This window comes from Hesperophylax consimilis, chromosome 7 (assembly GCF_061612785.1).
Source record: "Hesperophylax consimilis isolate HC1 chromosome 7, BYU_Hcon_1.0, whole genome shotgun sequence".
Classification (NCBI taxonomy): domain Eukaryota; kingdom Metazoa; phylum Arthropoda; class Insecta; order Trichoptera; family Limnephilidae; genus Hesperophylax; species Hesperophylax consimilis.
The window spans coordinates 1,517,580-1,542,395 of record NC_142842.1 but is presented as its reverse complement, the minus strand read 5'-3'; the positions used below and the strand labels follow the sequence as shown (position 1 = coordinate 1,542,395).

Genomic DNA, 24,816 nt, shown 5'->3' with positions numbered 1-24,816 from the left:
CTAATTTGAGTATTTGAGTGATGGCGAGAATTATTGCATCCGCGATGACCAAAGTCGCCCCCCGATTCAAAAGTGGCCCCATATTACGGTACGTTTTACACTATAACTTTATAACATACAAGAGTTCCGCTGCCCGGAGCCAGTGGAACTATGGCATCCTAAATTGTGTTGAGGTGGAAAAAAGGGCGGGTGGGGAAGAAAGAAAAGACCTGTAAAAATGTTTGATAGATATTTTGAGATCAAATGAAGAGGTCAAAATAAATTAATGTTACACATACAGTAATTAAAATTAGTATTTCTTTCTTCTTTCTCCCGAGTCATGAGACGAATTATACCAGATATAGTAATTTATAATTTATGGGTTCGAATTCTCTCTTATGTCTAAAAATGACAATCGTAACCTATAATATCTCATCTGATAAGAGTGATAAGTCATCTGGAAACTGAAATCGACCTTTCCTCAATTGTCTCCCAAAATGGTGGCTTTTAGTAAAAATCACGGGATAGTTATGGTGGATCCGTTGCGTATCACTTCGAAACGCGTTCCACTATTATCACCGGGGACTGGATCACTATATGCACGGGTTCTATTTCGGATTCGCTAGTTTCCGGTCGTTCGGCGCTATGGGAGCGTTGGAGACTGAATTGGACCAATTGGGGGTAAAGAAGTGGAACTAAGTTTCGCTACGTGTCTCAAAAATGGGGAGAGTCTGAATTCTCGACAAATCTGGATAAAATATTTTTCTGTTCAAATTATTTTGTTATAAGTAGGTACTTTATCGCTTGTCTGAATTATCCAAACCAACATTTACAATTTTGTAAATGATACTTAAATTCAAAGCAAATTCTAGAGTTCATTGAACCAGAGTTACGGACACAACCGAAATTAGTAGTCGTTAAAGAGATGATCATCTTAATTAATTTAATAATTACATTATAACAGATTACAGTGTCACACACACGTCATTTTTCGCTCTCTTAAAATAATTGCTTTCCTACAGTTAAAACATCAAATTGTATCATTGAACCTCGCAAAATTTTTCAGTGAACTCACATAAAATTGACTCTTATATAATCTCTACAGTGTTGATGTTAATTTGCTGTGAAACCAATATTATAAAGTCCAGTAAGGTGCAGTTCCGCGTAGCCATATTTAATACTACCTACTAGAGGCAGTGCAGTGCCGTGCGTGCTCTGACAGACATACATACTCAGCTATATATCCACTTCATCGCCGGTGCCCGACAATCCAGAGGTGCCCAACCTTTTCAACATGAACTGTTCTAAGTGCCAACTAACTATTACCGACGGCATCACGTGTTACTCCTGCAGTAAGCAGTTTCATTACGAATGCGGAGGAACATCTGAAACTACATTCAGAAAGGCTAATAACGAGAAAAGAAGAAGCTGGCGCTGCACTGCATGCAAAACTTCACTCCAATCATCCGCTACGTCAACCAACCCAATAGAAGATGTAATGGTAGAAATAAAAAAAATATCTTCTGAACTTGCCTCTCTCAAAACACTTAATAAGCAAGTCAAGGAAGACATGTCAGAACTGAAAAAATCTGTGGACTTCAACAACTCAAAATTGGATGACTTTTCCAATAGATTCCAAGCTTTCGAACAGTCAATGAGCAAAGTAGACTTTTTGGAACAAGAAGTTTCCTCCCTTAAATCGACCATCAAACAAATACAAGAAGATTCCAACAAAAGGGAGCAATGGATGAGACTACAGAATGTCGAAATAAAAGGAATACCTCAAGATAACAATGAAAACATTCCAAACATTCTATCAGAGATGGCAAACAAACTTGGCTTACACAACTTTAAAACTAACGAAATTGAGTTCGCCACCAGAGTCTCGGCGAAAGACCCACTTCATTCCAAATTAATCAAACCAATAATTGTTAAATTTACCACCCGCTCGCGTAAAAATGAATTCATCACCGAAATTCGACGAAGGAAAGGAATAAGCACGAAGGACCTGAATTACCCTGGTGACGATAGAAAAATCTATGTCAACGACCATCTGACTAGTTCTAACAAAAACCTCCTTTTTCGGGCCAAGGGTATTGCCAAGGAGAAGGGATTCCAGTTCACGTGGATAAAAAACACCAGGATATTTGTGAGAAAAAATCCCACTTCGCCTCCCATACCAATTTTCAAGGAAGAGGACCTAAAGAAAATAGCCTGAGTCGATCTGCATTCTCTTCGCGTCGTAAAATGGATTTTTCATATACTCATGTGTCTCCCCATACATTTCCCCCCTCCTTTTATCCACTCCTATTACACTCACCCTCCCTCTACCATTTCACCCTCTCCCACAAACTTTCTAATTCTTTTCTAAATCAGTCAACACTTCTCAAGAACCAACCTGGAATACATTTTACCACATGTTGGCGACCCCCTGCACTCCCGACAATCAGACCTACTCGACGGACAATCGCGGTCTCACACACACTAATTATATTCTCCGCCGTGGTAAGCAAATTACCGTATACTCATTTGTCAACAAATATTTCACTCAAATATAAACTGAATAGTATTATTAACCGCTCTTACCTCAAATATGGATATCTACCTCCATCTAATTATATCAACATCAGAATAATATTATCACTAGCCGAGCCAGAGATGCGTATTACAAGATTTTTATACCATTATTATTTTAAACTACTTTATGCACCCATACCAAGAAATTATTGTGTTAGATGTACTTACTTTGTAAAACTGCATGACCACTATAACCGAACTCACTTATTGAAGTTATCATTTATATGTATAACTTACCGCCTACTCACTAATATTTATTCGAATACTCCCCATGTCTTTAGCAATATATCACCAGAACTGTAGAGGTCTTCGTACCAAGACTACGACGATCCTTCAAAATACCTTTTCAAACGATTACGATTTAATTGCCCTCACAGAATCATGGCTCACCAAAGGTATCAGAGACGAAGAACTTTTCGATCCTCGATACTATGTATATCGTAGAGACCGCGATTACGCTTCCACCGGTCAGCGTCTTGGCGGTGGGGTAGTGATAGCTATTAAACAGGAGCTGATCAGCGTCGCCAGACCAGAATGGACTTCTTGTGCTGAAGACATTTGGGTCACCATTCGCACCAATACTACACCTCACAGTTTGGTCCATATATGTTGCGTGTACATCCCCGGAGGGACTCAACATCAATATTTAATCGAAAATTTCATGAACATGTTATCAGACGTAGTATCAAATAACCCCAATGATTCTTTTATTATCTTAGGTGACTTTAATCTTCCTGAAATTTCATGGATCCAAACTACGCCATCTGCTCACTATGCCGCTAGTAATTACTCTACTCACGTTAGTAATTACTTCGTAGACTGTATGCATTTTCTGAACCTCTCTCAATATAACGGTGAACTAAACTCAAGCGGCCATATCCTAGATCTGATTCTGTCAAATCTACTAATCTCCGTCGAATCTAATGACGACCCGCTAGTTCCCGAAGATGAACATCATAAAGCTCTATCCATTAGTGTGCCATTTCAGGAAACTCCTTCATTGACAAATGCGAAAAGAAAAGTTTTTCTATATAATCGTGGAGACTACGATTCAATTAATTTCGCCCTTGAACAAGCTGACTGGGCTTCCATTTTTTCTACCTCTCAAATAGAACCAGCGCTTGACGGTTTCTATACGTTTTTGAAATACCTCATAAATCTTCATATTCCTCATAAACTTTCGTGGAACTCGAAATATCCTCCTTGGTACAGTGCTGCCCTTATTAAGGTAACTAAGGAAAAATCAAAATACTTTAGCAAATATAAAAAACACAAGAACCAGGCTGACTATGACGCATTTTCCCTGCTTCGTAAACGGCACAAAGACTTATGTCGGAAAAGCAAAGCCCGTTTCTTGAGTAATATTGAAAACAATATTTCCTCAAACCCTAAAAACTTCTGGAGCCACGTCAAATCTTCTAACGCATCCCAAGGTGTCCCAAAATGTATGTATTTTGGAGAGCTGAAAGCCAATAATGGAACGGAAATTGCAAATTTATTTTCAAAATATTTCAGTTCAGTTTTCAGTAAACCCTCCGATCCACTTACCCTTGATCCAACTGACGTCGGGAACCATACATCCAATATAAGCAATATTGAGGTGACACGAGAAATCGTCTTAAAATACCTTAAGGAAATTGATATTCGCAAAGGTGCCGGTCCTGACGAAATACCTTCAATCTTTATCAAACAATGTGCACACAATCTAGCCTTACCCCTTTCTTTAATTTTCAATCGTTCCCTAACCGATTGCACTGTCCCTGTTATATGGAAATCTGCTTATGTGTCTCCTATTTTCAAAAATGGCAAAAAAACAGACGTTAAAAACTACAGGCCAATCTCCAAACTTTGTATATTTAACAAAATTTTTGAAAAAATAGTCTATGACCAACTATATTCTGCTCTTAAGCCCAGCCTGAATACGACCCAACACGGTTTCATTAGTGGTAAATCTACAACCACAAATCTTTTAACCTTCACAGAGTACCTGCAGGATAATTTGGATAACAGAATACAAGTGGACACTGTCTATACCGACTATAGTAAGGCGTTTGACAAGGTCGATCATTCAACCTTGTTGAACAAGCTTTTAAAGATTGGTATTCACGGCAATCTTTATCGTTGGCTCTCTTCTTATATCTCCAACCGTAGTCAAATAGTAGTGGTTGCTGGATTTAAATCCGACTCTGTTGCTGTAACATCGGGAGTTCCTCAAGGCAGCCTGTTAGGACCGTTACTATTTAATATCTATATCAATGATATTGGTCACTGCTTTTTACACTCGCAGACCATCCTATATGCAGATGACATGAAAATCTTCTCACCTATAAAATCAATCGAAGACTGTCACAAGCTGCAAAAGGATTTACAACGTTTAAACGCGTATGTTAATGCCCATTGTCTGGAATTAAATATATCCAAATGCTTCATCGTACGCTTTACTAGAAACAAAAACATATTTATACACGAATACTCAATTAATCATCAACCTTTATCTACCAAATCAGAAATTAAGGACCTTGGGGTTATACTTGATAGTAAACTGAATTTCAATAAACATATTGACCACGTAGTCACTAACGCATCTTCTATGCTGGGTTTCATAATCCGTTCCTGTAAACAATTCAAAGACATTGCTACTTTCAAAACACTGTATTTCTCATACGCTCGTAGTATCCTTGAATACGCATCACAAGTGTGGAACCCAGGCTATGCAATACATAAAAATAGAATTGAAAGTGTTCAAAATAGATTTTTAAGGTACCTTAATTTCCGCTCTTTTCGATCTCATATCAGTAATGAAGACTCTGCAAAGTTCTTCAATATACAGACGTTAACTTTCCGAAGAAATGTAGCAGATTTGGTAATGTTATTCAAAATTACACACAATTTAATCGATAGTCCTGATCTTCTTCAACGCCTATTATTCCATGTTCCCAATCGCAACAGCAGACAGTCGCTTACTTTTAATCTCCCTCATTGTAAGACAAATTCCAAACAAAACTCATTTATCTACAGATCCACACACTTTTTTAACTTAAATTATAACCATATTGACATATTTAACTCGACTTTACGCGACATAAAACAAAAACTCAATAATCAACAAAACTCAAACTAGTTCAATTCCTATATATTCCCGTCCTTTGCCTCTTAATCCTTATCCTATATTTCCCCCTCCTCCCCCCCACCCTCCTTTATTTTAATATTTTTAATATTTCCTAACTAAACAAGAAATTAATTTAAGAGAACATCTCTATGCCATTGTACACCATTGTAACACCATTAACTATTCATCAGTGGAAAGTTCATAATTGGCATAATTAATAATATTATTATTGTATCATTATATAATTACAGATTTGCTGTCAACTTTTCCAAATAAATAAATAAATAAATAAATTAATAGATAACGACGGGGCTAACCTTAATAGCTCTCGGTATTCGGTACTTGAAGGCTACACCTAAACTAAACTCTGAAAATCACAATACTTTACTAATTATGCTAAATTACAGATAAACAACAAATGTTTAGTACTTTCATATAATTATTTTATATTTTGGCCAAAAATTCCTACCACACTTCGCAAATTCAAATAATATTACTATTTACTAAATACTGGCCCTAAGAGTACTATCGCGCGCAACACCACCTCTAGATAGACAAACAATAACTGCAAACTTCGCGACAATCTCCATATCTACATTAGAAAGAGTAAGCGCAAAACTGAATTATAACCTAAAAATTAATCACGATAAAAGCCACACGTCTATTCAATATTATCAGAAGGAACAAGGAACCCCACTTTCCTTTCTTATACGTGTTTTGTAGATAAAGTTTTTCGTGAACGTATGTACTATTATGAAGGTACAATATATGTTAATTTATTTAGATACAGGTATATTATTTCCGGTTCAATTGTTAAAATTTTAGTAAGAGCTTTTAGACACAGGTTTAGAAGAGCAGTATAATTTAACTTGTAAAGATATCATGTCACATTAGCTATGTATAGCTGACATCAAAGGCCATAAAATACCCTTTGCGAGAAGCGTAGCATGTTTAAAATAATCGCAGGAAAACGTTTTTCCTGGTTTTAACGGAAATAATTTTCAAGCCCGCAGAAAAAAGGCGGCAATCTATAAAAGTACGCGTGCGCAGAACCGACTGCTCCTTTGCAGATGAACTGTGTTTATTTCCTAACCTCAGTCCTACAGAAGGCGTTCCACATCGCGAAATTATGTGAAACGCTCGACCAAAAGCACATTTCTCAACCTGTGATATTCCTAGATAGTGTTCTGTATAAATTAATAATTTCAAATGTTATTCAATTCGCTTCGACGGAAAATCAAAACGCGAATGCGCAAGATTCTACAGTGATTTCTTAATCAGCGTGAAAAAGTGGGTAATAACTGCAGTGGTTACTTATTCAATTATTACTTAAGTCATTATTTTCCATAGTTTTCCCAGTGGTAGATATTCTCAGATCGCCCAGGTGAAAGACCACCATTCCGAATAGAAACGTTGCTGAAAATGGCTTTAGCCGTGTTTGGTGACTCTTTTGAATAGCCAGGTCTTCCCTCGACTTTTTCTTACCCATCTCCATCCTTTCTCCAACTACTTCAGCATCACAACATATCCCAATTCATAGTCCTACTGGTTCCGGACTCTCCATAATCAATACAAAATACCTAATAACAATAAAAAATAATTAGAATTATAACTGAAATAATGTGAATAGAGTTTGATCGACGTATTTGTAGATAGTCTTTCAATGAAATAATGAATTTAATTTCATAAAAATAAAGAGGAGTTGTTGATAACGGAATTCTGGGCTAATTTCGTACTATCTATTTTTAAACTAGATTATTTCAGAGTCAGAGCAAGGTCTTGAAAAAACTTTTTTAAATTTAGTTGATGAAGGTCTGGACAAATAATATCCGCTCGCATTTGCTTTGAAGTTCCATTCAAAAGACATCGCGTTTTCATTAGTTTATACGCGGTGTCCGGAATCTAGTGATACAAGCGGGAAACTGGGGAATGTACGTAGGGAATGTACATCACAAAAATACATATGGAGCCGTGTCTAGGCTTCGACGCATTTTAAAAGATAATTAACGGCTAATTCCATTGATGTGTTGTAATTTGTCAATGGCTAATTCCAATTTCGAACTCGATTTACTCGAAAACGAAAGCTCAAAGAAATATAAAGTTATACCACAAAATCGGCTCCAAATGTTATGTAGATTCACTAGTTTTCCGCTTGTGCCACCAGTTTCCGGACGCCGTGTATAGATACATTCGTTTCAATCGAAATATTTATGAAAAATAACAATTAAAAATTACAATTTGAGGTTTTACTCAATAAAGTTATTCCGAAAAATAAATAGAAATATTTATGTATTTTCTTCTCCACCAAATTGACGAGTAGGTAGTGTACTAGTTAAATGATACCTTTCCTTATAATTTTTTGAAACATGTTGGTACATATTATTGGCCTTGGGGCCTTGGCCTTCATGGGCTGTAAAAAGTCATTACTTTTGTGTAGATGTAGGTATATTACATACAGATAAATTCATTTGTACGTGTGATAGCTGTTACTCCTTCCGAAGGCATTATCAAATTGTTTGCTGATTTTCATACATATATAATACATTATATTCCCAATAGTAATTAATTAAACAGAACCACACATTATAATTTTAGGAAATATTTTTTTTATTCTCCAACTAGAAAGTTATAAACTATGAAAATCAATACAAAGTTTGTACACAGCATTTAAATATGTATTATAATATAGAATTTACGTAGTTAGAATAATTAGACATCGTGGAAAAGTGTTTCGTAACAAAAACATAGAACTAACGCAGACCCGTGAAGAATCACGGGATAGTTTGAATTCTCTACAAATCAATTTCCATTTTGTAAAAGGCAATTAAAATCAGTTTCTGTTAAAAATATTACATTATTGTTAATACGAATTATTCAAACGACCAGTTCCAATTTTTAATGTGTCACCTAAATTCAAAAGCAAATTTGAGTTCATTGAACCAGATTTCACATATACGACTAATCCACAGACAACCGATGATACCATGTTAAATATGTCAAAACCTGCATAGAAAAATATAAAAATTCAGTTGAATATAAGGTAATTTAAAAAAAAATGATATGCATATTTTCATGCAATAATTTTTGAAATTGGCGTTCTCAGTTTTCAGAGTTCAAAATCACCCTGTTTTATTAATAATGTACAAAGTATGTAGTCCTACCAACATACGGATGTTTAAAAATATTATATTGGTATGTTTTCAATGTTTGGTAAAATAAAATTGACGAAACAAGAAGTGATCATCACGTTGAATGATCAATAATTAAAATTCAATAAACATGCTTCTAAATCTAAACTTCCCATGTGAGTAATTAAAGTTCTCAGTAACTACCAACTTTAGAAATATTTTAATTCTATAGGAAAACTTGTTACTAAAACGAATATAATTATTGTATCAGGAAAAAGACAATCTGAAAATCTATTTTGTATATTCATAACATCGCGTTTGGTTTACAAATATTTAGTAAGTACGGAAACACGACACAGAGAATATTGCAAAAATAAAAACATAAAACAACACGCGATTAATATGTACTTAGGCATTATGCTACCCGAAAACACGACATATGATACACATGCACAGAAAAGTGAATACAAACAACATGTCACCAATATTATTCAACGAAGTTTAAAGTGATCCACTTCGACATGTAGGTAACATTCGGAATCGGGTAAAATCACGCAATCCTTACATTAGGTATATCTAGTCTTAGGACGGGTTGTTCCGGAGAATTTGAACAATTCTTCAAATTTCAACGTTCATTTTCAAGTTCTGCGAAAGATATTATCAAGTTCTGTTTTTATTTCAGTTTTGTCAAGCAACTAGCCTATAATGATATAATAACAGAACTTGAATTGGACTTTCGCAGAACCCGAAAATGAACGTTGAAATTTGATGAATTGTTCAAATTCTCCGAAACAACCCATCCTTAGTCTTACAGGGAATTATATTTTAATTCCTACCATCAGATCAAGGTGCCATAGTGTGTATTATTGTGACAATTACTACGGTTTCAGGCTACAATCCTTTTATAAATCAATTAGACACCCCTACCAGATATTGATAAATCTTATGCTATGTTGCTGATGTTTTTAATACGCCGTATTGAAATACAAAAGTATATGCTTATTAAACATTTTAGCAGTACTACTTTTAACGAAGTCACTGAATAACAGATTTTTGTTTTTGTTTCTTCTTCATTTCTCTTAATACCTAACTTAGAATTAACTTAGTACCTAATCTCTCCATTGTACATTATTTTGTCTTGTTTGCATACATATTCTTAGAAGTTTTCTTTTCTTTCTTCTTTCCGTATTTTTTTATGACTGTCAATAACAAATAACTCTCTCGTATTTAAATGACACTTGCGCCGTTCATTCTAAATAAATAAACAATCTTGCTATTTGGTTGAGTTTACCTATGTGTATTGGTATCGCAGCGAATATTGATTCGAATACAGATGCATTTCTTGCATGCAGCAAGTTTCAAACTTATTATTCGACTTCAGAAAAGAAAATTTCACGAAATTGGAAAAAGCTCACTTTTAATATACTCAATTAAAATTGCACTGTAAAACAACATTAATATCTGCAAAACTTTTCGAATATTTATTAAAAAATGTATCAATATCAATTGTAGCATCTTTTCGCTAAAACAATAAGTATGTAAGACAAAAGGATGTTACTCAGTGACACGTCGCAATGACCCCGTTAGAAGTCAGAATATAATTCATCAATCATGTTTGTTTGTCATCTCAATTTTAATTGTGCTACTCATGTTTTAATACACTAAACTAAATTTTTTTAAATTTACTAAAATTTTTCCAAATTTTCATTTCAGCTTTTGAAAAATGGCGGCGTCAAAGATAGCGAATTTCGCGAAAACCATGTTCCACAAGTACCCACTGACGACCAACAGTTTCGTGTATGGGGTTCTCTATGTGGGCGCGGAGTTTTCCCAGCAGACCCTCACTAGAAAATTTTTGGTAAGAATTTTTTCCGGTAATCCCCATAGTCCACATCCAAACCAATACCAAAAATGGCGGCCACTGAATGTACGCTAGCGACATCTCTTGGAATCTTTTGGTTTTAATTACCTAAGTATTTTGATAAAGGAAATTATTGAGCATGAAAAGAAAACCGAGTGAAAAGGAGCTCACCGACTCGCTCTGCCGAGCCAAATACAGTCCACCAAATACTGTACAGTCCTGAAAACTACCCTGGCGTCACAGCCCACTGTCTACCTGCGCTCCCCGACCACACTCTCCATCCTACTCTGCCCAGCGACCTACCCGTGCCCCGCCCTACCTTGCCGAAACCCTCCTGACCTGCTTTACCACCCACAACCACCTACATCAGCATGGAAACATACTTACTGGAGCTGGAGAAGCTGGACACTCCATTGGACGCTCTCCAAGCATACATAAAAAATATTACAAAGACCATCACAAGAACTCACCCAAGAAAGGTGACTTTCTATCCGGATGGAGTAAACCCCTCGGCCACCACATACTTATCAGGCACCCCACGCAAAACCCCGCCCATCGCCACCTAACCGCCCACCACCTCCGCCTCCACCTCCACCGCCTCCACCGCCGCAGACCACAGCTTGGCAAGCTGCACCGCGCTACCTCCATCACCATCCAAGGACTTCCCGCCTCTCTGGACCACCATGAATAATCCAATAAAGCAAAAACCGCCCCCGCCTCCCCAGACCCTCGCTACCACCAACCGCTTCCAGACCCTGGCCCCGCCCTCCTCAGTTGACACCAACTCGGACACAATCACCACTGACGGAGCAGACATTACAGACTTGTCAAACACCACCACCATCCCGACTCCTGCCCGACGTCCCATCAAAATCCCGCCCATCATCATTAAATCGGATTCTAATTGGAACACACTCAGAAAGAAGCTGGAGAACGCCGGTGTGCGCATATCTCACGCCAAAGCCATCCCGACGGGCGTGGTGGTCCACACCGCCGACTCCTCCAGCTTCCGACTAGCTACCAAAATGCTACAAGAAATCAAAACTGACTTTCACACCTTCGAGCTGCACGAGGACAAAACCACCAAGGCAGTTCTGAGGGGAATCCCGACACAGATCTCGGAGGAGGAGATTCTCCTCGAACTGCAGGACCTCGGTCTCCCGGCCATCTCTGTCTCCAGGATGAGGTCGGGACCCGACCGCACAAACGTCCCGATGGTCCTCGTGCAGCTCACCCACTGCGAAGAGGGAAAACAAATATTCAACCTCACCCACATATTTCATCTACGAATCAAAACCGAATACCTAGACCACAAATCAGCCCCAACCCAATGCCACCGATGTCAACTGTTCGGGCACTCCACCAAAGGATGCCATCTCCCCCCCCGCTGCATCAAATGCGCGGGGCCCCATTTCACCGCCATTTGTGCCAAGCAGAGAGAGGACGGCTCGGCTACCTGCGCGAACTGCGCCGGCCCTCACCCGGCCAACTTCAAAGAATGCCCAAAACGCCCAGCACCCTCCACAGCCATGCCCCGTCGAACTGAGGTACCTCCCCAAGTCACTTTCACCTCCCACCCAGTCCAAGCATCCACATCCTATGCCCAGGCATTGAACCCCCCACCCCACATCCCCCCTCCTTCCCCCTCCCCTCATCGGCACCCCCCTCCAACCTCCCCCCCGCTCCGAAAAACTTCAGCAACCCCCTTTAGTTTTTCAGATCTTTTTAAAAATAATTTCTTTTCAAAGATCGGCGAACTTATCGCTGATCTACTCCTTAAATTCCAATCTGCCACCTCGCCGGCAGACTACCTCTCGATTCTTTTCACAGCAGCCCCTCAAATCATTGCCCTCTTTACCAATTAAATGGCTAATTCTACCAAGCCCTCCGCGCTACGTTTGGCATTCTGGAATGCCAATGGTCTTGACAAAAACATGCACGAATTACGAATTTTCACCAACACACATAATTTAGACATAATACTCATAAATGAAACACACTTAAACCCTTCACACACACCAAAAATCACTAACTACACACTGTACCGAAACGACCGTTTACACTCACGAGGCGGCGGCACAGCCATCTTCGTGAAAACTAAAATCGCCCACAAACACAACATCACCCCCCCCCCTGACTACCATAGAAGGTACCTCCATTACCATATTCACGAAACACTCGGGTCCATTGAGAATTAATTCAATTTACAACCCACCTGTTCAGACTTTACAAAAGTCGGATCTTGAATTACTTCTCGATGGACAAACGCCTACTATTCTAGCGGGGGATTTTAACTCAAAACACCCCGACTGGAATAGTAGGCTCACCAACAAAAACGGACGAATCCTACATGACTTTGCCAACTCTCATCCCGACATAAACATTGCAGGACCCGTAGAGCCAACTTTTTTCTCTAGCATCGGACACAGACCTGACGTACTAGACATCGCCATTTTTCACAAATCATCCTGGGCATACAGTATCGAAACCATCTGCGACCTCTCCTCCGACCATAACCCCGTGTTGCTAACTCTCAACGAATTCTCTTACCCCCCCCCCCCTTCAAAAATTAACAAAAAAACTGATTGGACCTACTTTTCGCACAGAGTCGGGGAAAAATTATCCATAAATCCCCACATTAAAAATCCCTCAGATTTAGATACAGCGGTTGACGACTTCGCGAAGACAATAATGTCCGCAATAGACGAGGCCTCAAAACCTCTCCCCTCACCCTCCCCAATAAATTTCAAGGAAAACCTCCCAAATTCAGTAAAAGATTTAATTAAAACAAAAAATATCCTACGCCGCCACTGGGAAAAATATCATTATCCCACCTTGAAAACTTCTATAAATCGAATCCAAGCCCTCATCAGAAAAAAACTTCAAGAGCACGTAAATTTCACCTGGAATATGAAAATTCAAGAGATAAATCCACAGGACGGCTCTCTGTGGAAATTATCCTTTTGACACGGCTCCTCAAGCACATTGACGAGGTTTCAACATTACCTGAAGAGCAACACGGCTTTAGATCAAATCACTCCACCCTCCACCAACTCCTCAGAGTCTCCGAAATTATCATCGGAGGCTTCAATACCAAGCGATCAACTGGCGCCATATTCCTGGACATAGCCAAAGCTTTCGATAAAGTATGGATAAACGGCCTGCTTCTCAAACTCCACGAAACAGGCATCGATCCCCAACTACTCGGTGCCTTCAAATCATTTCTACACCAACGTACTTTTCAAGTAAAATACGTCGGCGCTCTTTCAATAAAACGCTTCATGACAGCAGGGGTCTCTGCTTTCTCCAATCCTCTTCAATGTCTACACTCACGACATCCCCCTCTCTGAAAATTCAAATTCTCATAAAGCTCTGTACGCAGATGATACCACAGTTATAGTTAGATACTGTTCACCCAGAATGATTACGTACCGACTCCAAAAACACATAGACTCACTCCAAGATTGGTACGATAAATGGCGTATAGACGTGAATCCCTCAAAGAGCGTGGCCGTCTTTTTCTCTCGTAGAAAAGGCGGCCAGGCCCCGCTAGAGGAAATAACGATGTACGGCCAAACTATACCGTGGCAAAAATCGGCCAAATATCTTGGAGTGACACTTGACAGACGACTCACATGGACAAAACACATAAATAACACTCTCACAAACGCTAAAAAAACATCCAACGCCCTTTACCCGTTGCTTCATTCAAATTCAAAAACTTCCATACAAAACAAACTACTCATCTACAAAACACAAATACGCCCCATAATGTCATACGACTCACCCATTTGGGGCACAGGTAACACAAATCGTCTTGCCTCATTCCAGAATGCCACACATAGAAGATACACCAAAAGCCCTTGGTTTGTCCGTAATTACATAATTAATTCAGGCACGAAAATCCCCCCATTTAAAACCCATGTGGTAGAATTAGCCAAAACATTCTATGCGAAACTTCCTATGCACACAAATCCGAGCATAGCATGTCTCGGGCGTTCAAGCCCCGACGACAAACCCACCTATCCATTCCCAGTCTCTATTACCTTCCCCCCTTGATGAGTGGACTCAAATAAAAAATTAAATTGCAACCAAAAATACAAAAAATATAGTATAAATTTTACAAACACCTTAATTTAAAATAATATACATATTATAACAATCATAAAAAAAAAAATACAAATACTTAAATAAAATACCTACAGACAAAAAAAAAATACAAAAAAAAAATAGTATTTCCGCCCTATAAGTTGCTATAGGCAGCCCACTCATCGGGTAGAAAAAACCATCCCCCAGGTACTTTACACCCTCAGTTCACGAGACACTGAGAAAAATTTCCCCGAACCTCATCAATTTACAATAGATACCACAGCATCAAAGTATTTTCGCTGTCACCAATTCACCAATTTATCACAGTGAGTGAGAGTGGCTGAGTGGTATATCTATGATGAGTCGGTGAGTGATATCTACGTCGCAGTCAGAGTCAGTCCCAGTTGGCACTGTTCACAGTGCTTGCGACGATATTGAAGTAAATAAGGAAAAATGTCTGAAATAAAACATAAATTTAAAAATACTGAAAACTATGTCAATGTCTGTATGTATATTATTTAATCATAGAACAATATGGAAAAAAGGAAAATATAAGATTAAATAATTTAACAAGAAAAAATAATACACAATAGTAAAAAGTTATTAAAAGAAATAAAGCAGAAACTAAAACCAAAAACCTGCAGTGCAGTCATTCTCATTAATATATGCACTGCTAAAATATTTAATCAGTACAGATTTATATTTCGATAGACGCATATTAAAAACATGAGCTAACATTGCATACAAGTTACCATTGGTGTGTAATCTATTTATAACAGAATTGTATCCTGAAACTGTAGTGTTATTGTTACAATAATACATACTAGGTAACCTTGATCTAAAGGTAGGAACATGCAAGTTAATCAATATTAATATATCAGGGGTATCCAACTGATATTTTGCAATTTTATATAAAAATATAATATCAAACTTCAACAATTCAATGAATGTAATAAAAAAATAAGGAAAAATGTCTGCAACAAAACATAAATTTAAAAATACTGAAAACTATGTCAATGTCTGTTTGTATATTATTTATGTTTGTAAATAATTATTTGCACACACATGATGATTTACGCTAACTCAAGTTTAACAAATAACATTTGGAGAAAAAATCACTTTTTATTTTGTTCTCAGTTTTGAAAAATCATTTTTAACCTAAAATTTTATTTATTTTATTATTTCCACCAAAACAGCCCGAAAAGCCTGTAAACTACGACACTGCAACAATTGGACGTTATGCTGTAATGGGTACAACGATGTACGCCCCCATTTTATATTACTGGTACAACTTATTATTTTTATTTATTTATTATTTGAAACTATTCGCCCACTCCATAATTAACAAACTTATTTTCTTTAATTTTAAAACACTGACGTTTAAGTGATATTATTTATTAATAAGTCAAATATTTGTATGTACTAACAAATTGATAACATTTTTGCATGCAGCATGGAGGCCAGCCAATGGCTTATGATCCGCACATGATAACACGCTTTGGGATTCTAGGAATTGCAGTTTATCCTCAGGTCTATTATTACTGGCAAGTATAAACAATGTTTTTCACCATTACTAAAAATAGAAGTAAGTACTGGATACAGCAGTACATGGTACTATAGAAGTGAATACTGGATCAAACAGTACAGGGTACTGTAGAAGTGAATACTGGATCCAACAGTACAGGGTACTATACAAGTGAATACTGGATATAACCGGACAGGGTACTGTAGAAGTGAATACTGGATCAAACAGTGCAGGGTACTATAGAAGTGAATACTGGATCCAACAGTACAGGGTACTACAGAAGTGAATACTGGATCCAACAGTACAGGGTACTATACAAGTGAATACTGGATACAACAGTACAGGGTACTGTAGAAGTGAATACTGGATCAAACAGTGCAGGGTACTATAGAAGTGAATACTGGATCCAACAGTACAGGGTACTACAGAAGTGAATATTGGATCCAACAGTACAGGGTACTATACAAGTGAATACTGGATATAACAGTACAGGGTACTGTAGAAGTGAATACTGGATCAAACAGTGCAGGGTACTATAGAAGTGAATACTGGATCCAACAGTACAGGGTACTACAGTAGTATGTAATATTAAACTGAATTTATGTTTATACAGATAATTTATTTTTTACTTTACTTGTGAGTACCGAACAGGAGTCCTAACTGCTCCTAATCATCCGGAGCCAGTGAGACTATGGCATCCCTAATTGGGGTATGCTGTGAGGCTGAAGGTAAGGGGAGGGGAAGGATATGGAAAAGGGGAAGGTGGGCTACTTGGCTAAAGATGTATATTGGTGTACAGCAGTACTGTCACAAAACTCCCCTGAAGAGTTGTGACGAACTCAATGGCAGACTTTGGACGTGAAAAACAATCTGTGGACACAACTAATAAACTGCCAGGGGTCTCTCTTCCTCGGAAGACGTGGACCTCGCTATAATGCATCCGATTCAGTCACGGCCGTTATTTATTTAGAATTAACGGCACAAGCGCCATTTACTTACATGAAAATTATTGACAGTCATAGAACAATGTGGAAAGAAAGGAAAAATATAAGATTAAATAATATAACAAGAGAAATAATACACATTAGTACAAAATGATTAAAAGAAATAAAGAAGAAACTAAAACCAAAAACCTGCAGTGCATATACTAATGCAGACATTCTCATTAATACATGCACTGCTAAAATATTCAATCAGTACAGATTTATATTTCGATAGACGCATATTAAAAACATCAGCTAACATTGCATACAAGTTACCAGTGGTGTGTAATCTATTTATAACAGAATTTTAGCCTGAAACTGTAGTGTGATTGTTAAAATAATACATACATACTAGGGAACCTTGATATAATGGTAGGAACATGCAATTGAATCAATATTAATATATCAGGGGTATCCAACTGATATTTTACAATTTTATATAAAAATATAATATCAAACTTCAACAATTCAATGAATGTAATAAGAACTCCATAATCTATTGATTCTAAAGGAATTCTAAGTCTAAAATAAAAACACCTCAAAAATTTGCGTTGGACTATTTCAATGATACTAATGTGATTATTATAGACAGGTGACCAAATTCTAGAATGCTTCTAAAGAGAGATGTGAACAGAATTTTTAACATTAGGCTTTATGACACATAAATATGGCCTAAAGGATTCTGAATTGTGTGAATGTGGACATATTTAAAGAACAGAACACAAAATGTCCCTTTCATCAGTTTCACTGTGTTACATCTGCGCTGAACCAGTTTATTGACTTCCGGTGCCATCGACTGGCTGAATAACCTAAGCATACCACTATAACCTCCACCATATGAAGAAAAAAAAGAATACTGGGTTCAAATAAAGTCAAAATTTAAAAAGTTCCCTTCCTATTATTCTGATGAGAGACTACCATCAGAATAGAAATGCTTCTTGAAATGGAATATCGATATTGAGTAATCACTAACCAGATCTGGGTATCAAAGTTATTTCATAGCTTTAATAGTTCCATATATATGTAGTACTTACCAATGACTGGGCAGTGGAACTTTTGCGTAAGTCGCAAAAGACACATGTATCAAGATAATTTTTTAAGCACACTGAAATATTATTTCGATTGAATAATAACTTTATTCAATGAACAAACAGGTGTCTGGATAACTCAAAATACCTTTAATAAATATATTAACTTATATAAAGTCATGAAAAGAGAAGTCGTGAAATAAAACTAGATTAAATAGGTTAGGTTTGTTTTGTTTTTCATCAGTTTTATTGAATTTATGTCACTTTTTAAAGGTGCATTGAATTATCATTGTGTTGAGTTATCATGGAACCGAAAAAAAACAATACATTTCTGAAGCTAGTGAAATAAAAATAATAGAACAAAAATTAAAATAAAATATGTTGTTTATGACACCAATAACTGACATGGCCAAATTTACTCCCACTCACTTCACTGGTCAGAATTTACCAAAACATAATCACAATTTTACAAATCTGCTGCCATATTGGATTTACTGCTCGGGTTATCATATCACCATGGGTAGATGTGTTGCAATATGGAGGCCTGGAGATTGTTTTTATTGATGCCCTGCCAGTTATTGGGGCCAAGCCTGTTGTTGGGGCCCTGCCAGGTTTTGGGTCGATCACCTCACTATACTATAATGTAAATTGCTTATTCTCAGGTACCGCTGGCTGGACAAGAAGTATGTGGGCAAGTCGGCTAAGATAATTGTAAAGAAATTACTTTTGGATCAATTCCTCTTAACACCACCGTTACTAGTCATATTCTTCGTTGGTAAGTACTAATTCCGAAAGGAGTTCTTTGATTATATCTAATGAAAACAGACTCCTTTACTCGTAAGTAAAGTATGTTTTGCAGATAAAATTATTTACTAATGCTTTTTTTTATTTAGTAATTTACCACTGACAATTTAATTTTAATTCTACTCAAGTGAAACCACAGGAGAATCTTTAATTTATCCGAAGCTTATTTTTTGGTACTCATAATGTAAACCGACTGGTAGTAACTATTAATCGAAAATAGTGATTTCACCCATAGCTTGTGGCGACATTGGTTTCCATTCAAATATTCATGGAAAGCCAAATATTGTTGGGTATTATCTCTTCATTGTACCAATTAACACAAAAAATAATAAATGCACCGCTAGACTTCACGCTAAAAAATGTTTTTAATTTGCAGGAATGAGTGTGATGGAGAGAAAGACTAACTACATGGAGGAGTGCAAGAACAAGATCCTCCCAACTTTCCAGACTAGCTGCCTCTTCTGGCTGCCGGCGCAGGCTTTCAACTTCATGCTCATTCCCCCCGCCTTCCGCGTCATCTACGTCGGCTCCTGCGCCTTCGTCTGGGTCAACATCCTCTGCTGGATCAAGAGGCAGACATACTGAATACTCCCACCCCCGCTCCATAACTTCACTGCGTTGGGTTTAGTGACAATACTGTATATTATCCTCTTTCATTTTTGGGTTATTATGGCCATGTTGCGCTTCCTCTTTCTTTAGCGAATTGCCGAGAACTTAATTGAAAACGGCTATTCTTGAAGTACTGGGAAAACCCAAAACGCATCGAGCATGTCTAATTAGGGATAAAATTTAAAACATAGGGATAACGGGGATGAGCTTAATAGTTCTTGGTATCCGGTACTTGACTATACTGAAATACCAGCCCTAAGAGGATTAACTCGAGCAATAGGTACATAAATAAACACTTCATCACAATCTACAAATAAAAAAACAAAAAAACGATGTCCAACATTGGAAAAATAAGGAGGAGTGCTACAAGGCATAATAACCCAAACATTAATCACGATAATAGTTTTGGCCGTGAAAATTTGATATTGTACATAGTCATAATGATCAAGTGATCTAGCTCAGCCTAGGGATATTTTTGATATCGCAATCAGCCCCTTTAGTTAGGCTTGTACCTTTATATCTCCAAAACAAATCATAATTGTAAAACCTAATAGAAACGTGGTTAGTAAAGTCAGTTCAGTTAATTCCCATCTGACATAAAATAGATTCAACGTGTGACTTGGTCACATAATAATCACTTGGCCACTAGGCTTTAACATAATGGAATAATAAAGCTACAGGAGTAAAAGAAATTTATTGATTTCAACGTTGAAATAATATTATTGTAAACAGATCAACAGATGTATACAGTAGAAAATAATATGCTCTGACCTTGAGTTTGCGGGCGGTGAAATCAGGAACTACAATTACTTGGTACTATTATTATTATTAATAAAACGGAGACAGTTTACATAGTTCCTGTGAGCACACAGGCCATGGGTCCATTGTGCTATATCCGATTTTAACAATGTTCTTTGTTAAAGTTTACCAGGGTTGTCATTGGATATTCCTTCCTCCGTGGATATTTGGCTACGTCCCCTGGTTCCACAATGTTCCACAGTATCTTCCCAGGTAGTTGTGCCTTGCTCCCTCCAGGACGGGACATTGACACCATAGGTGTCACATTTCCTGCATGTATTGGCGATTTCCACTCACAATAGCTGCAAGTGGAAAGTTTGTACGCTGAGATCAGTAGTTTGTGAATTCACGACTCGCTCTAGCTATCGACATTAGGAATATAGAAAAGAACCATTGTAATTCTGTAACTAAATAGAAAATTCCTTTATATATATTTGTATCACTAGAGAAGCCTACAAGAAATAATTTTAAAGTTGAGTGTTATTATTACAAAATGCTTTTATAAGTCGATCTTAAAGGAACTGTATCGAGGAGTGTTTTTTTGTTCTCTGTCTGAAGTTGGTGGTCCACTTCTTTGGCCACATCACCTGGATATACTCCAGAAGTCCTTGTGATGACGGATGGAGTGAAGGGAAGAAGATTGTGTGAATGTCCCCTTATCGAGTAGGTATTATTATAAAAAGTGTTAACAGCTGGAGCAGAATTTTTCACAGAGTTTGCTGAATAGTTATCCTTAGTCATGAAGACCAGCATACGATGGAATCGTAGATACTACATCTCTATTTGCCTTTTGACGGTTTGGATAATAGCACAAATTTCATATTTACATATACATCACATCACAATACCTTTCATGGATTTTTCATAAGCTTTCAATGAAAAAAAAGGTTTTATTTATGTATATTGATTTGCTTTCTTTAAAAATGCATCATCATAATGCACGTGATGGGAAGTTCAAGAGAATATTATATAGATACAAAATTAACACAACCCCAGAAAGGTCAGAGGGTGGACACTTTGTAGGGGTAACCCATAGACTAATACATCAATGGGGTAACCTGATAACTCAACACAGTGACAATTCAAAACACCTTTAAAAAGTGATGAAACCAAAACTAGGTTAAATAGGTTAGGTTCATTTTTCATTACTTTTAATGACTTTATATAATTTTGTGTTGGTGTTGAATTGTCATTGTGTTGAGTAATCGTGGAACCATTTGTAAGATAGTGGATTTAATTAAAATCTTGAAAAGTTCAAATAAAACAATCGGTACGTCGGTTGTCACAATTCACAATCGAAGAGAGTAAAAATGATTTGGTAACGAAGTGTCAATTATTGATTATAATAATAGTAGACTGAAAACTATTATGTTAAAAGGAATGCAGGAAGAAAGAAGTCATTGGACCAAGAATTAACGAATGTTTGTGAAACTGAAATCAATCAATCCATTCAATGGAATATCGTAGATAGGTTATCTTCTAAACACATCGTTTAGATACATACTATGAATGTAAATAGTCATGTACCTACATATATTTGTTAATTAATTACGTAGGTGTGAATTGGTTGTGTTGCAAATGGCCTATTTTGAAAATGCCCGGTAAGATAAAAATAACAATATTTTAATTTTTTTACATCAATACGTTGCGCATTCTTATTTTCTATTTATGTTTTACATGAAATATAATTTTTGCTAGGAATTATGTAGAATTAAATCATTTAAAATCCTCTATCAACCTGTATGTTTCATAAATAGGTAAGTATTCATTTTTCACATTCTGTCTCTCATATCAATGCATGAATAAATAATAGTACTGTTTTCTACCACAAATATCATCATAATTTAAAGGGAAATCAATAATTTAACAGCTAAAGTACCTACCTAAGAAATATTGAGCTTCCATTGCGTTTTAATTAGTGCGTCTAATCTTCTAAGGTAGATTGTAAAATTAAGAACTTACAAAGTAATCATTTAAATCTGCCTTTAAAAGTTTTATTTCTTGAAAAGAACATCATAAATAATTATTAACATTCAAGACTTTAGAATATTATGTGAAAATAATAAATACACATTCATGGCTACGTGGTGACAGGGGCATAAACAAAGATATTCTATCATCTTTGGGTATGAATATGTAATGCTAGTATTGTATTGTATTTTTTACTCAATACAAACAGGGTTAGATAAAGTTTCAGAAATTAAGAGTTTTTTATATTATTTTTATAATTTGCGCTTGCAATCTATTTTATGCACTTATTTATAATTTTAATAAAGCACAAATTTTCAGAAATATTATTAATTTTTTATTTATTTGTTATGAAATTTAAAAAATAATTTTATCCAAGTATTCGGGAGTTGTCAAAAATTTATTATAAATATAATTATTTTATTAAACAATTTTAAAAAGTACTAATCTCCTTTTATTATGGTCTACCAGTTTTACCTAATACCAAAATTACTAGCTTTTAAGTGGAATGCGACATAGTGCGGGACACTCGTTACGCTATATGCATCAAAGCGTTTTTTATATAACACCATATAGCTCGCCATACAATCCCAAACAGACCTGTCACACCTGACAGATGATGTGTTATAAGTGTGGCCTGCTAGTGTGGGCGTGGCGACAATGATATGCCGTGATCTGCTAGCCAGGCAATATTTGAAAATGATGTGACCCCCTCTCAACAGTTTTAAAAACTCAACACAAAACATTTGAAGAACCAGTTCTTTTCTCAGATTTTCTCTAGCCACCCCTCCCAAGGATGTTTTTTTTTTTTGGTAAACGGTTCGCAAAACAACTCGATATAGAACCGGTTCCACATCGGTCTCCACTTCAGACATCAACCATCTCTGCGATATAATATTCTACAATCTATATGGAACAGTAATTTTAATTCCATGAATAGTCAGAACACTTATAAAAGGCGATATTAAGATGATATATCCCATAAACCTAACCTCACCTATGCCAGATTTTTCATAACTTTATATAATTTTTCCCAGAATTATTAGAATGCCAAGCACACGTGTACCAAAGAAGGTTCTAACAGGACACCCGGGAGGCAAACGAAAGGCGGGCAGACCTAGGCTGAGATGGGAGGACGATATCAGGAAAGATGCCAGAGGACTACTCCATGTTGCAGATTGGAAGACGACGGCCGAGGACAGAGGGCGGTGGAGGCTCATGTTAAAGGAGGCCAAGGCTCGAAATGGGCTGTAGCGCCATTGAAGAAGAAGAATATAATTTTTCAAAAGTGTTCTGATTTTTCCGATTACCGTAACTTTGTTATATATCATAATAAATAACCTTTAAATAAATTATAGTTTCATATTATAATAAATAATCCACCTCACAACGCTGCCCAACCGGATGGTGACATATATTGTACAGACAGGGGCGCTTTTGTGATGTGGCACAAAAAATATAAATTATATAGCAATAAAGAAAATAAAACATTTAATATTGTTGTTAAAAAAAGCCTTATTGTTGTTAAATCACGAAAGTCAAGTAAAACAGTAATAAAGTTAATTTTTTGCCTAATGTTGTATATATATTAGGGAAAAAACTTCACAAATGGTCACCATTGTTGTCACAGCGGTAGAAATTATCTACAAAAATCAGAGGGAGTTTTACCACTCTCAATACAAACAGCGACAATTATTACAGTGATCCATCATAAGAGCTGATATCAGGACACTGTAACGTTGTCTGAAACATTGGAGGAGGAAGTGCAACACGGCATTATAACCTGAAAATTAATCACTGAAATACTTTTGACCCTGAAAATCTTATATAACCATAAATCTTAAATAAAATCTAAATAATATCTTAATCATAAAATCTTATATAACCATACCGAGCAAATATTATTTCTTACAAAAAAATTAAACAATCCCAAAACTAAACATACAAATGAAAACAATTATTACACAAGAAAGAACATTTAACACATGACATTATCTCATTAGTGGTCATCTTATTAAAGACTTTAGCATGTTTATTCGTTACTTTAAATTGAAGCCAAACAAGTATGTAAACTTTGACGTTAAGATAAATAATATTGCAAGTTAAAGAAATGCCAACTCGGGGCGGGTGGTTTAAGTAGATTAGCCCTTCCCTTATTTCCAGACGCATGCGAGGCTTCCTCAGGCAATCGAACACCACACAATATCAGTTTCACTCGTCGCTTCCCAGGAAGCATACGAGTCTTGAAACCCAGGTATATTGTGAATCTTATTTAAGTATCTAGCAAAATTTAGTGTTTACCAACTAAATTAACTAGTTTCAAATAAAATAAATAAACATTTGAGCGATAGAGATTTC

The 24,816-nt window shown here is 36.6% G+C and overlaps 2 protein-coding genes across 2 annotated transcripts; both read left to right on the top strand.

Annotated features, from left to right (window-relative positions):
• Window positions 1-1,549: 1,549 nt before the first annotated feature.
• On the top strand, window positions 1,550-2,197 carry LOC149422122 (uncharacterized). Its single transcript, XM_089633535.1, has one exon. It carries the CDS (start codon window positions 1,550-1,552, stop codon window positions 2,195-2,197), a length of 648 nt encoding a protein of 215 aa, XP_089489661.1.
• Window positions 2,198-6,764: 4,567 nt separating this feature from the next.
• On the top strand, window positions 6,765-21,092 carry LOC149422121 (mpv17-like protein). The gene is made up of 5 exons (XM_089633611.1): window positions 6,765-6,955; window positions 10,507-10,651; window positions 15,940-16,028; window positions 18,942-19,054; window positions 19,460-21,092. Exons 2-5 carry the CDS (start codon window positions 10,517-10,519, stop codon window positions 19,666-19,668), a joined length of 546 nt encoding a protein of 181 aa, XP_089489737.1. The 5' UTR covers window positions 6,765-6,955; window positions 10,507-10,516; the 3' UTR covers window positions 19,669-21,092.
• Window positions 21,093-24,816: the final 3,724 nt, after the last annotated feature.

Coding starts and splice junctions, on each gene's coding strand:
- LOC149422121 (XM_089633611.1), top strand. CDS start 10,517: ATGGCGGCGTCAAAGATAGCGAATTTCGCGAAAACCATGTTCCACAAG. Junction 16,029..18,941: donor GCCCCCATTTTATATTACTG/GTACAACTTATT, acceptor GCTTATTCTCAG/GTACCGCTGGCTGGACAAGA. Junction 19,055..19,459: donor ACTAGTCATATTCTTCGTTG/GTAAGTACTAAT, acceptor TTTAATTTGCAG/GAATGAGTGTGATGGAGAGA.
- LOC149422122 (XM_089633535.1), top strand. CDS start 1,550: ATGTCAGAACTGAAAAAATCTGTGGACTTCAACAACTCAAAATTGGAT.